Raw genomic sequence first — 14,924 nt, 5'->3', positions numbered from 1 at the left:
ACAGGAGCAACTACAGAATGCTAAACAGAAAATAAGGGATTACCTCGATAATATGCTTGAGTTTAGAAAGACTGCTGTTAAGCAACTGTTTTTTGATAACTCTAGAGCACAAAAGCATTTAACACAATGACTCAGGCAATGCAAAGTAGAAAAAGCTGTAACCAAGCATAGGGAGCTTATATAACAAGGAAGAAACAAGAGATCCTGTAAAGGTATTAGAAATATTTCAGAATTCTATGAAAGTCTGTATGAAGCAGAGAAATACAGAAATTAAGAAAAGGTAAAACTGGAAATGTTTATGAAAAAACTGAATATGCCAAGGTTAGAGGTAGATGAGGCTCAATTACTAACAGGACAAGAAGAGACTAAATAAAAAGTTTGTAAGCTAGGATGGAAAAAAAACTGATATAAATTTGGAAGGTTTTGTTTAACATTATTTAAGGAGGAGAAATACCAACATCCTGAAAGTGGTGGTGGCTGTAATACCTAAAGATAATAAAGACCCATCAGATCCAGCTTCACACAGCCCATTTCAATACTAAACCATGATTATAAAGTGTTTATGTCTATAATGGCTAAAATAATTGCAAAAGTGGTGCCAAAACTGATAGATATGGATCAATGTGGCTTTGCGGAGGGGAGGCATGCATCTGATAACATTAAGAGAACATTGATGATCCAGAGGGAGGCAAAATATATGAAAATACTACTGTTGTTGGTGGGTCTTGATGCAGAGAAAGCATTGATCGGCAGGGCAATGGGAGTATTTGCATTCCCTGATAAAATTATAAAGGTTTATCAGGAGGATATACGAGGAACTGGAGGCAAAAATTAAACTGGGTGGGTTCATCTCTGATCATTTCTGCTTGGGAAGAGGAAACAGGCAGGGGTGTCCACTTTCTCTTTATTTGCATTATAGTTAGAACCACTGGCAAAGAAAATAAGGGATTCAGAAATTCAAGGATATAACTGGTATGGTAGTCAAGAAAAGCTGGCTCCGTTTGCAGATATTATTTCATACCTGACAAAACCAGAAAAGGACATTTCAGTGTTGTGGAACACTTTGAGGAAGTTTCATATCTTTTCAGGATACAAAATTAATGAAGCTAAAACAAAGGCAATAGCTACAAATTATGTACCCACACCAAAAAAATGGTTCATAAATATCCATTATGGGGACATGATAAAACTAAGTATTTAGGATTATGGGTTAGAAATTATTCAGGTGTAGCTGCTAAGGATATCTGGGAAGAGACTAAACAAAGGATAAAACAAAAAATGAGAAATTGGAAGCTCTGTTATATGGATATGGATAGTAAGATACACGCAGTTAAAATGTTTTAGTCCCTTTAGTCTTGTACACAGGTCAAGCATATTTTTATCAACCAGAGGAGAGGTTGTGGATAGCAATTAATAAACAGCTAAAGGATTTTATCTGGGAGTTGTAGAAGGCAAGAGTCAAGTGGGATAAAGCTGATTCCTCCAATAAAAAAGACAGATTGGGATTAACTGATTTGAATGGGTATTTCAGAATTGCACAGTTAAGGCTCCTATATACAGCACAAGCAAAAGCCTAGAATTCAAAGTGAAAATGGATAATGATGAAACGGGGGGGGGGGGTCAAGAAACAGAGACTGGGATTACTTGGATGCAGATCTTTAAAGAGAATAACAATAATCATACAGAATATTATATTCATAAAGTAGCAGAAAGTATTCTGAAAAAGTAAAGTTTTGCACCTACCATAAATGTAGATGTTTGAGTGTAAACACTGCTGCAGTCATTACGCTTGGGTTATCCTGCCGTCAGGCGGTTCCCCAGTCGGTCTGAGTTCCAAAGTCTTGGTCCGGCGTTGGTTGCTGTCGCCTCCTCCCTGACATCAGTGCAACAGGGGTACATAAGATGCAGCCGACGCAATTTTCTTCAGTTTTTCTTGCCCCAGATGTCAGGTGCCCCCAAATGGGTAGGCAATTCAAATTGCTAATAAAACATAGGTAGGAAAAGCAAACAACAACTTTTAGTTACCAGCAAATACTCCCCATAGGTAGTAAAGGGTAGAAGATATAGGTACGTACCAGCAAGTAAGAGGGGAAGGAGGGAGGGTAACCTGGACTGCAGCAGTGTATACACTTGAACATCTCCATTTATGGTAGGTACAAAACTGTACTATGTTCATCGTGTTACACTGCTGCAGTCATTACACTTGGGTAGAATCCCAAAGCTGAGGTAGGGTGGCTGGTTCTATAAGGCATTAGGTGTGGCTATAAGGCCCTGCAGCACAGCAGTGGCAAAGCCAGCTCTGGATTTAGAGTATAAAGGCAGATGGTAATGTTTGGTGAAGGGATGTACAGAACTCCATGTTGCTGCTTCCAAAATGTCCTTGGTAGGCACTCCTCTGAGGTAGGCAGTTGAAATGGCTGTTGCCCTGTGGAGTGAGATCTAATGCTGCTAGGTATAGGTTTCCCATGGTGTGTGTAGCAGAAACGTATGCAATGTCCTATCCATTTTGAAATAGTCTGTTTTGAAATGGCTTTTCCCTGTGCTCCTGCAACATATGCTACCAGTAATTGCTCAGATTTTCTGAGAGCTTTGGTTTTGTCCAAGTAGAAACGTAACTGCATGTGAATGTCCAAAGAATGCAGTAGTCTCTCCCCTTTATTCTGTGGTTTTGGATAAAAAGTTGGCAAGTGAATAGTTTGGTTTAGAGCCACACTTGAAACCACCTTTGGCATAAACGTAGGGTTACTTCTTAAGGACACCCTGTCCTGGTGGAAAATGAGGAAAGGCTCCACTGCCATTAGTGCCTATAATTCTGAAACTCTTCGAGCTGATGTTATTGCCAGGAGCAGAGCAGTTTTCTAAGAAGTATATTTTAATTCTGCTGTGTTAACTGGCTCAAAGGGAGGTAAAGTTAATTTTTCCAAAACAAAGTTGAGGTCCCAAGTTGGAGTAGGTGCTCTACGGGGCAGTCTTATGTTTTTAGCCCCTCTGAGGTACTGTTTTAGCAAAGGATTAGAGAAAATTGGAGGATCCGTGTTGTAATGAGCAGAGATGGCAGAGGCGTGGATCTTGATGGATGAAAAAGAGAGGCCTTTGTCCAGCATCTCAGCTAAATATTGTAGAATCTGAGGAATGTTTGGGACAAGAGGGTCAAGTCTGTGAGCCTGGTTCCAGGCACATAATCTCTTCCATTTATACAAATAGGCTTTCCTTGTACTAGGCCTTCTGGCCTCCAGAATGACATCCATAACAGCTTTGAAGAGAGGCATTGCTTGCTTGACTAAGGAATTTTCCATGCAGCTAGGTTTAAGGTCTTTAGCAGACTGTGAAGTATCTGATTGTTGTGCTGAATCAGCAGATGTGGGATTTGAAGCAATATCCAGGGTGGTTCTTGTGCCAAATTCTTTAAGATTGGGTACCAGTGCCGGCGTGACCAGTCTGGAGCAATCAGGATCATCTTTGGCTCTTCTTGCCTGGCTTTTATGCGAACCTTTGGAAGGAGAGGTAGTGGAGGGAAAGCATATACTTGTAGGTTTTTCCAGCTGAATGAGAGGGCATCCACTTTCCATGCTTGTGGATGGTAACTCCTTGTGCAGAATTTCTGTAGCTGGCAGTTCACTGGGGATGCAAATAGATCTATGTCCGGGCTCCACCACTTCTGTGTTATCATTCTGAATATTTGTTGATTCAATTCCCATCTGTGGGGATCCATGATGTTTCTGCTTAAGTCGTCTGCCAGTGTGTTTTTCTCTCCTGGCAGGAATTGTGCTTGCAGATGAACTTGATAGTTTAGAGCTGTGTTCCACAAGGTCATGGCTTGTCTGCAGAGAGTGTGAGTGCCCCCTTGTTTGTTTATGTACCACATAACAGTGGTGTTGTTTGTTTTTAGTAACAGTTGTCCTGGATGCAGCAGGTCCTTGAAAGCTATAAGGGCATTTTGTACAGATAACATCTCTTTCTGATTGATGTGAAGATGCCTTTGTTCTGCGGGCCACTTGCCCTGAATACATTTTCCTGCCATGTGTGCTCCCCAGGCGTAATCCGATGCATCTGTTGTCAGTATTTGCCTGGCTGTGGGTTGAGTAAAAGGCTGTCCCTTGTTGAGGTGACAAGCTTGAGCACACCATCGAAACTCCTGTTGAAGGCAAGGAATTAGTGGTATAACTGTTTCCAAACTTTGACAGTGTTGAGACCATACACTCTTTAGGTACCATTGTAGTTTCCTCATATGCAGTCTGTCATATGGAATTAGTAGTACGCAAGATGCCATGTAACCCAAGGCCTGCAGAATTTTTCTTACAGGGAGTTGGATTTTTGTTGCCATCAATTGAAAGTATTGAGTCAGTTGTCCGTGCTTGTCTGGCGTGAGATAAGCCATCTGGACCGTTGTGTTCAAGTTGGCCCCCAGGAATAGTATCTCTTGTGAGGGCACTAGTTTTGATTTCTTTTCGTTTACTGTGTACCCCCAGGCAACTTAATAACTGTTTTACAAACGCCACATGCTCTAGAAGAATGTCTTTGCTCTCTGCTTGAATCAGGCAGTCATCCAGGTACGGATAAATTTGAATTCCTTTCTGTCTGCAAAATGCAATTACTGGTGCCAGGCACTTTGTGAAGACCCTGGGCGCAGTAGATAAGCCAAAGGGCAATGCAGAGAATTGATAGTGCATTGAACCTGCTATGAATCTGAGGTATCTTCTGCAGTTTTGTCTGATAGGGACTTGCAGGTATGCCTCCTTGAGGTCCAAGGTCACGAGAGAAGCTTTCTTGCCCAGCATGGGAAGAAGCTGCTGTAGTACCAACATTTTGAATTTCGGAACATCCAGGTAAGTGTTTAGAGAAGAAAGATCCAGAATGGGCCTCCAGGCTTTGTCCTTTCTGGGAACCAGAAAGAGTCTTGAATAAAATCTTTGTCCCTGCTATTGTGGTGGTACCCCTTGAATAGCTCTCATTTCCATGAGTGCTGTAATTTGTTTTTGAGCCTCTGCCCATTGATTTGGTGGCAGGTTTGGCATTCCTTTTAACCTTGGTAGAGTGTGAAAGTGGAACCTGTAAATTTTGAGATATGATGTTGAGAACCCATTTGTCTTTGGTGATCTAATGCCAATTGTGATAGAAAAGTGCTAGTTTTCCTCCCAAGGGGGCTGCCAAGAGAGAGTTGTTTGGCATCTGTAATGGGAAGTCAATGAGGCTGCTTTTTATATGGTTGGGGCCTGTCTTCCCTTTCTTTTTGGCCTGGTACACCCTATTGTCGAGGCCTGTAAGGACCTTGTGGTTGACCTCTACCTCTCAGACATCTGTATCTGCCCCTTTGGGGTCTGTCTGTAGCCGGAAAGGACCAATTCTTTGTTGGCCAATTTCTGCTAAATCTTGGTGGCTGAACCTGTAAGAAATCCTTTACCGTTTGCATAGATTTTGCCTTATCCTCCATTTTCTTTAATACCTCTTCTGCCTTAACTCCAAATAACACATCCTGCTGTAAAGGTGCATCCAATAATTTTGCTTTAACATGATCTGGTAACGTATGGTCTTTTAACCAAGCATGCCTTCTAATGACAGAGCCTGTAACTGCTGCTCTACAGGAGGCCTCTAAAGAATCAAAACCACATTGCAAAGTATGCTTTCCCATTTGTTCAGCTGCATGCAATAAATCCTGCATTTCTTTAAAATTAGGAGGATCTGAATCTGGAAGCATTTTTTGTTTTAAGTGAGACATCAAAAATTGCTGATACTTTAGCATGTGAAACTGGCAATTTAAGGCTCTCATTGCTAATGTTGCAGACGTATATACTTTCTTTCCCCATCTGTCCAATGCTCTGGAATCTTTGTCAGAGGGGACTGGATTTTTTGCTGATGAGGCCTTAATCCCTTTGGTTCCCTGAGAAATAGTTTCAGAGTCGGCAACAGGGCTGTTACACAAAAATTTGTGTGAGTCAGGGACTCTGTAGTATCTGTCAGGTTTAACTGGGGCTGGAGGTAAAGGAGTCAGGATTTAAGCTGGATTCAGTAAACACATCATACACAATGTCTAACACTGGCGGAATAGCAAGGGGTCTGTGTTGAGGTAATAAAAGAAGTCTCTGAGCCTTTTTTTGGATTCAGAGTAATCCTGGCCTTCCCAATGGAAATGCTCCCTCATGGTATGTAAGGTTTCCCCAAAGGAGTAGTCCTCAGGCGGAGAGGCTGATGGAATTGATTCCTCAGCATCAGAGTCCTCATAAGGGGGTAAAAAATATCCTAGGTCTGAGGATGAATCTGAAGAAATGGACACCTGGTCGGATGAGTCATAGTCTGCATCCTGTCTGGGCCTTTTATCAGGAGGGGGATGGGACCCCCTGATTAGAGTGATTAGGTCTTCGGCCATTTTGAGCATTTGTTTCTTAGGCATGGCGGCCTGTCCTGTAGAATGCTGCATTTCTTTCCTTGTTTTTAAAGGAGGCTTAGACTTAGCAGGGGGTTTAATGGTTAACCGAGTAGGTCTGAAAACACCATCTGAAGCTTCAGGTTGCTCAGCTACTCCGGATCCCTCTGAAGGGTTAGCCTCGGAAGGCTAAAAAACTTGTGCGTCCGAAGGCCCAGCCATCTCCATGTGGGAGTTGGAGGTGGCCTGTGTTCCTGCAGAAGCAGTCGTCAGGGGCTATGAAGGCGCCTCGCTGAAATCCGAAGAACCGGCGACCGGCCTAGAAGAGGCTTCGTCATCAGGTTTGGGCCTCGGATGCCTGTCCTTGTCTTTGCGCTTTTTATGTATTCCGGTCATCGGAAGTTCCGATGGCATGGTGTAATTAAATTTTCTGCCAAAAAATGTCGGGCAAAATCAAACCAACGTTTAATAGCTTGTTAAACCTAGCACAAGACTGACAACCAGTGACGTTGTGGTCTGGGCCTAGGCATGGGATACAATAGGAATGGAAATCATTATGAGGTATTTGCTTCCCAAAGAAATACAGTTATTAACTTTTACTGACATCGGTCTGAGGCAAGAAAAAGTTTCCCCAATGGGGTACTTAGCTTTGCAGAAGACTTCGGTTCTGGATTCGGAATGAAAATCTCAGGAGTCTGCCAACCGGCACTTGCGAACTGCTTTTGCTTCAGGCACCACACGGCAAGAAAGACTGAAGAAAATGGCGTCGGCTGCATCTTATATACCCCTGTCGCACTGACGTCCGGGAGGAGGTGACAGCAACCGACGCCGGACCAAGACTTTGGAACTCAGGCCGACTGGGGAACCGCCTGACGGCAGGATAACCCAAGTGTAATGACTGCAGCAGTGTAACACGATGAACATCTAAGCCAACACAGAAATGGAGAAAGGAGAATCTGCTGATAGAGATGACTGTAATTAGGCATACAGACAATAGGCAAGAAGGGGCTGGAATTTATTAAAGAAAACTGGCAAAGGAACCAATGTATTGTGAGCAAATGACAAGAGAGGGAAAGGAAACAGAATGGGAAGATGCCAAGGATTTATTTGGACTAGAGACCGACTCCCCTACCGTGCGGTGACATCAGAGTATAGGCAAAGAGAAAGAAATAGGGGGGTCCTAAACAAAAGACCAGCACTGTTAAGAGTTTTTAGCAGAATCTAGAACAGAAGCTGCTATTAAAAAAGGAATAATTAGCAGAGCATATAAAATACCGCATTATAACAATAAGTATCAGTAACAGGAGGTTAGAAAGGATTGGAAAGAGACTGGATATGCAATTTGCAAAAAACAGTGGGGGGATATATGTATGCCTCACAAATATGCAACAAAATTCTGAATATTTAGGAATTTTGTTTGAAATGTTTACATAGGTATTTTGATACCCCAAGTAGATGTCAGAGAATTTTTCCTCGGGTAAACAGCAAATGCTGGAGGTGTGATGGGGAAAAAAGAGGCAATTGGGAGCATATTTTCTTGGGGTGTAATGAATTGGCAGACTGTAAAGATTCCCTACAGACTACTCTATCAGAGATACTAGGTGAGCAAATTAGTATATCTAGGGAAATTATTTTTCTGAGCTATGATGCAGAATCTGAACTGACTAGACATAGTAAGGCCTTGTGGAATGTAATTATGGTGGCTGCCATACAAGCGATTACTAGGAAATGGAAATCAAAGACTAAACCAACTGTACTAGAAGTAGTGAATATACTAACTGAGATAAAACAATTGTAAATTGGATCTTTGGAAAAGGGTAGGAGCAAATTACACAGAAAAGATGCATGCAGACAAGGAATGAGATTTAAAAAAAGGCAGGATTTAAATGAGCTATGTAATGTTTGACTGACATTGACTGGATAGATTAGAAGTGATGCATAATGTTTGCAACTAAAATTATGTCAATGAGGTTTGTTTTCATTTATATAAATGTATGGCAGCCTATGTCATAAGTGATAATTTAATAAAGATGTTTCTTGTTTATAAAATAAATAAATGAAGCTTTATTATCTAACCTTTTTCATGGCGGGGTGTAAACAACTCAAAAGTTATTTCAGTTTCTCAAGGTGAAAACAGTTAAAATATTTTCAGTGCTGCAGGTGGCTGAGCACCACTGTCAATCTTCCTTTGACTTTTGAACAAGTTATGGTAATGACATCTGTTGTCTCCACCAAAACTCTCGAGACTGTAATTGCTTTACTCTGCAATAACTTAAAATTCTGTATGTTGTGCTCCAGAACCACAAAGTATAAAGCAAATGTTTTAGCATGGCTTGGATAACACTTAAAGAAGAACAGGCTGTTAGGATGGCATACTATAAAATATACTTTGCTTCCCTGAGATCATTTATAGCGTTGTATATGATAACTGCAAAGTAAGAATGCTTCACCCTGTCTCAATTAAAGTTACTACCATTTGCTAGCTAGCACTTTAATATAACTGACTTTTTATCAAGAATAAAAGAAAAAAGGAAGAATATCCTGCATGTTTCCAAAGAAGCATGTAAAATCAGATTCAATTGTTTGACAGCAGTTCTGACAGTGCACATTATTTATTTATTTATTTTTATTTTACATTTGTTAACTGGGAGTGTCTGACTGAGCCAAAAAGGCCCTTTTTCAGCAGAGGCCCAGGGAGAAAAGCTCCACATAGAAAAATTACAGACACATTTAGATATTTAGACATGATCAGTATACACACAAATTGCAAAAGACATGTTTTTACAGTGGTATGCAGCACATCAACAGTTACAGTGGAGAGAACAAACAAGAAAATATTAATTTAAAAATAAAGGTAATTAATAGATTTGTGGTGTACAGCTGAAATTTGGAACATAGGTAGAATACATACATATTACACAGGTACAGAACATATGAAACCAATGTTTTTTTTTTTTTTTTTTTATCAAGACTAGGGTGCACGTGTGGTTTCCCTTGAGATCACTTCTGACAACAAACATTTAATCAATAATGTTCGAATGCAGTTCCAGTCAAGCCAATAATCAGTACTGACAAAATGTTTATGTTTTGATATTTTACATTAGTAACACTTCTAGGAATAAACTATACAGTTTCTCAAATCTAAATGGAGCGTTTAATTATTTTTACACATGGAATCTTATCACCCAGAAGACTGATGTGCTAGACATGTAAAGCTTTTTCTCAGAGTAATCTAGTAAACTTGAATTCTTGTCAAAGGGTAAACTGTGCTAGAATGCACCACCTTCTTCCTCACCTGCATCAGACGTAGGTTAGTAAACAGGATCAAGCATGTGTGTGTTAAAACCTATCAAAAACTGTTTTGCACTCCTGTCAGTTTTCTTGGGGGGGGGGGGGTTAGAAGATCATATTACATGAGTGCAATACATTTCTAAACAATCCTTACAAGTATAATTAAGAGGAGACATGGCCAAATTTGTATCAAATAATACCATATTCTCTCTGTATTTCTGTTAACATTAAACAAGGCTTCCCCTTTAGCCAAATTAAAAACTCCAACACATAATTCACAGTATCCACAAAATCTCCGTTCTGTTTAGTTCTCTAGAAAGCATACAACTTTCAAATTACAGAATATTACTAAAAAGTTTACCAGACAAGGATCATGATTTAATGAAATGTTAGTGGCATAAAAAAATAAATATAAAAAAAAAATGAATGTCCATAAGGCAGAGTGGCTACTTGAGCTATACTAGAATAGTTACGTTCCTTTAACTGTTCTGTACTCGTATCTTGATGCAAGACTGAGACTAGGCAACAATACAAGACTGGAATTTAATGATACCAAGGTTAGCACAGTGTTTATAGAAAGGCTCAGCCTCCAGCAACATTTGGTATGGCTTGCATGCGGAGGTTTAATTAATAAAAAAATAATAAAAAAATAAAATAAAGAAGTGCAGAGTTACTTCGTGGGTACAAACAATACGCTTCATGAGTCCAAGACAGAAAATACAAAGAAATAAACCAATAAAGCAATACAGACAGAGAGAGACTGACACAGACTGGTAATGTACATAGTTATGCCCATAATGAACTACAGAACGGAAAAGCAATCATATAAGCTGGATATACTGCAGTGATGGAGAAGGGTGAAGTTCAGCAAGAAGAACATGAGGTGAAACAGATACTGGTGCCTCAGAAAGAGTGCCAATTTCAGACCATCTGAAAGAAACACTAGCTTGCAGACAAGGCTGTCAGGTCCTGGAATGCATCACCACAGAAGTGGCACTGTAGAGGTCAACAGAGGGGTTCAGCAATGCCAGACAGAGGCTAAAGGAAACATAGGGCAGTGATAAAGCAAAGGACACTGTACAAGAGATTTCTAAAGTGATTAAATGTATTGACATCGAAGAAACTTGCATCATACCACCATACACACAAGCAAAATTAAAATTGTTTTTCCAGAGGGTCTCTACACCCTCATATTTCTAAATATGTCGCTACCAAGATCACACCCTTGGAGGTTAAGAAGACACCTTCTTATCCACTGATGTTACTCAATCTCTCGAAAATCTTTCAGTACTTTTTGATCAAAGATGGAAATCAACAAAATAAACCAACCCGCCAATTCCAGTGTCAACAAAACCATGTTCACACAATGAACTCCTCCTACTGGAAGCACCTGGATGTATTTAATGCACAGTCTTTAAATCAGACCCTTGATGCTTGCCACATGATCTTTTAATAGCCTGTTGTCAAAAAAAATGTTCAGATTACATACTGAAAATGTTGAGGGAAAGAAAGGCTAATTAGGAGTACAAAAACTAAACTTACCTCACTAGCCTCGATGGTACCTACATATTTGAAGAGAATATCATAAATACAATGATGTACATAAATCTGCAAAACAATTAACATGACAAATTAGTAAAGGGGAAAAAAAAACACAAAATGATATTCAGAAATGCACTATGATTAAAAGCTTACACCTTAGATATCCAATACTCACCTCAACTGCTTGTTTCAGCAAATTCATCTGAAGTTCTTGCTTTACTAATGTCTTCTGCAAAGATTTATAAAGCAAATTAGAAACTAACTTGTAACGCAAGTGCTAATAAGAAATATATTTTTTAAAAAGGCTACTAGCAAAACTTACCAAACGAGAATCTCTTAATAAAGTCTGCAGACATTTTGTATAAAGTGCATTAACACAATCCTGTTAAGAAAAATAAATATTAAGAAGAAATAGCACATATATATAGTTATTTGCAAACAACACATAACATATATACTAAAGTTACCTTTTAACCTCGGTTTTATTAACTGTGGTGCTTAACCTGAATATCGTACAGCATTTAAAAACAGCCATTATAATGCAGTACTAAAATAAACACATTAAATTTTTAAGGACATTATTAACAGCTAACTAAAACAAATGAGCACTGAGGACTCTTCTAAAAGGTATGAAGCATACATCTCAACATCTTAGTACAAGATATCTGGACAAGGGCGACAATAATGGGGGCAAAGGCCCAAAAACAGGTACACCTTTTAAATATTGCACTTATAAACTTAGAAAGTTGAGATAACAGGTTTTGCATAGACATGCATTTTCTGAAGGATATGAAGTCTGAAACTCATGTCTGTCATTAGTTACTGACTTCAATCCTCAATGATTTTCCAGAAAACCACAAATTTTATGAGGAACAGATCAAAATTTGAGGCAAAATCTGGACATCTGGAGAAATTCTGGACAGTTGAGAGTTATGGCGTGAAGACTCCCATGCTTGAAAATGGGAATATAGTGTATTCTACAGGGAAACGGTATAGCAAATACATCCACCTGAGGTTCTTAGATGCATCTTGAGAATTACGATGACTCCTCCAGCCAAGCACAGCTGGTGGATGGGTCAAGCAAGTTAAGTGCCCTTCTAACATAATTGGGGCAAAACTCATGAAAGGCATGACAAAGTTTCTCTCAATGTTTTAAATTAAGACCTGGATGCTAATGACAAGTGTAAAGCCCATAAATTGAAGCAATATAACCATCATGAAACAGAAAATACTGTGGCTTCACAGTATTTTCTTTATTTCAGACACAGAATACCCTTGGTCGCAGAATTCTAGATGTGTTGGGAGGCAGTCAAAGTGAGTAATGTTTTGCCTGACAAACTGCATTACAATGAACTAGACTTATAGGATCATAGGAAGTATTGACTCAGAGACCCTTATAACCCTAGCCAAGAGTTGAGACCATGTTTAGACAAGTCAGCACCCAAAGCCCCTGTCCAGCAGAGAGACAGGTGGAATCCCAGGGGTGTATTATATTGTCTGTTTCCCATTCAGTTATCCAGGTTGCGCTTAAAAAGTGTTAATGAGGTATTCTGCTTTATGTGGAATGGGAAAAGGGGGAGCCTCTGGGACACAAATCTGTCCCACCAACAAGTCATATTGATGTCACAGACAGGGTTGAGGTCGGGCGTGTGGGTTACTCGAGCGGTGCTTGACTTGCAGATATGCAGCAGTCCCATCAAGGTGGAGTCTGAAATTGCTTTGTATGCCAGACAGAGGTCACCTCTGAGTAGAGGGACAGGGCTTTTAGCCTATTGATGTATAGTAGATGTTTGAGGCCCTGTATTCTCCTGGTGAGGAACCTCTGTGGTCTCTCCAGCTGCTGCATGTGCTTTGTGAGGTACATGCTGAAGGGGACATTATACTCAATAACTGGCCTTATAAAGGAAGAATACAAGGATGTTATGACCTCTTTGTCCCTGGATGAGATACCCTTACAAATGAGGTGGAGCATGCAGAAAAAGCTTTTCGCACAACAGAAGCAACATGGTGGTCAAAAGTCAGGTTGCTATCAACCTGGGTGCCCAAATCCCTCATGACTGACTATGTGCTTAGGACGTTATTGTTAATGTGATATGCGGGGATGTCACTCTCCCAAAGGGAATGATAATGCACTTTCTGGCATTCAGCTTGAGACCATGTTTCTGGCACCAGTCATTTGTTTGAGTAAGACCCTCTTGGAGGACGTCCACATCACTTGGGGAATTGATGATTGCATTCAGCTTGCAGTTATCTGAAAACCTGGTCAGCTATAACCCACTGGCTTTGGCCTGTACCTCAGAGAAGTATATCCTGAATAACAGAGGCCCCAAGACTGATCCTTGGGTTACGTCACCCGTTTTGGGTCTACTACTTGAGGTGGCTTCCCCAATTTTGATTAGGCGGGTTCCATCTGTGAGCCAGTTTGCTACGCATCTGGTAACATATGGATTGATGCCTAGTTGAGACGGTTTATCTATTATGCCCAAGTGGGGAACTGCTGCAAGGGCCCTAAATGGTATGAAAGGTTGGCTGGAAGAAATGTTTCAAAGATGGCAATAGGAAGGATTGACAACAGCTGCTACCTGATTCTTTAGTGATAACCTACTGTCCAACAACATGCTCAGAGTGCTCACCTGTGATGTAAACTCCAACTTTTTCATAGGTCTGATTATTGAACATATGACCTACTGAGCTTCACAAAACTTTAAAACCCATGCTGTAATAATTTTCTGCTTCCCCTGCACACTATATATATTATCAGTTTGAATGGTCAAAACATTATTTTACTCACAGGTAAGTACTAGGCTAGCCACCCTTATGAGCCATTTTAGGTCTAGCTAATTTCCATTTTTTGCTCAAAATACCATAACCGATTTGATTATACATTAGCATTACCCATCTCATGGTCAGTAATTAAATACTACCACTAATAACAATAACAATTATCATACCATAGGCAATTTGAGGGGACCTATGCATGGGATAAACCTTTAGGAGCTACCTCTATCCAAAAGTAGCACAGGGAGAAGTCCTGGGATAAAGTTTCAATTTTTTACTCTTTATTTTCAATATATGAGGTGTCTTAGCTTTTGAAATATAGATACTACATCTCATTCTGTGAATGTTTCCTCATTTTCTGGTGAATATACTCTAAGCATGATAGTTTTTTTGGATTTCTTTTGTCTCTTTTTTATTATCATTATTATATTTCATGGTTCAATGGTAACCTACAGTTGGTTGTTCATACTGGATGTCACTCTACATGGATGAATATTGTATGTCTATTCATACTTTTTATATTTCTAGTTTCTCCATCATGCTATTGAATACTATGTCTATGAAAATCAGGACTAGTTTTGGATTTACATATTCAAAGTCTCAGAGTCATGTGGAGATATTTTCTATTCATCTTTAACATGTTCAGTTTATTTGCAATTTATACGTCCATATGTTTCTCAATAGTTTATTATTGGTAACAGCTTTGTTTATAGAGCATCTATCAAAGATAATATGTTTTTTTTTCTTCTCATTTAGTATCTTGACACTGTTTGTTTTTTATATCAACTCCTACAAGTGACTACATTAAGCTTCATTAAGCTTTATGTTTTTCATTATATTCTATATTTATGAGTTATTGTAGGTGTCATACTGACTATGTCAGTTTAAGTCATGTTTTGTATGAAGAAACCTTTTAGGCTTTGGTTGTATTTTCATACTCTCAATCATTCAT

At 39.6% G+C, this 14,924-nt stretch overlaps 1 protein-coding gene across 1 annotated transcript in view; it reads right to left on the bottom strand.

Moving 5' to 3' along the window:
• The window catches only part of ANKRD27 (ankyrin repeat domain 27), a 1,716,109-nt gene that overhangs the window by 1,352,668 nt on the left and 348,517 nt on the right, over nt 1–14,924 (bottom strand). Inside the window, exons 6-8 of the mRNA XM_044081882.1 lie at nt 11,517–11,576; nt 11,370–11,423; nt 11,195–11,260 (exon numbers count right to left, since the gene is read on the bottom strand). Of these exons, the coding sequence (XP_043937817.1) occupies nt 11,195–11,260; nt 11,370–11,423; nt 11,517–11,576 (180 nt within the window). The remainder of the gene's footprint in view (nt 1–11,194; nt 11,261–11,369; nt 11,424–11,516; nt 11,577–14,924) is intronic.

This window comes from Protopterus annectens, chromosome 8.part1 (genome assembly GCF_019279795.1).
Source record: "Protopterus annectens isolate FY-2018-M chromosome 8.part1, PAN1.0, whole genome shotgun sequence".
Lineage (NCBI taxonomy): Eukaryota > Metazoa > Chordata > Ceratodontiformes > Protopteridae > Protopterus > Protopterus annectens.
This window is presented reverse-complemented; position numbering and strand designations above follow the sequence as displayed.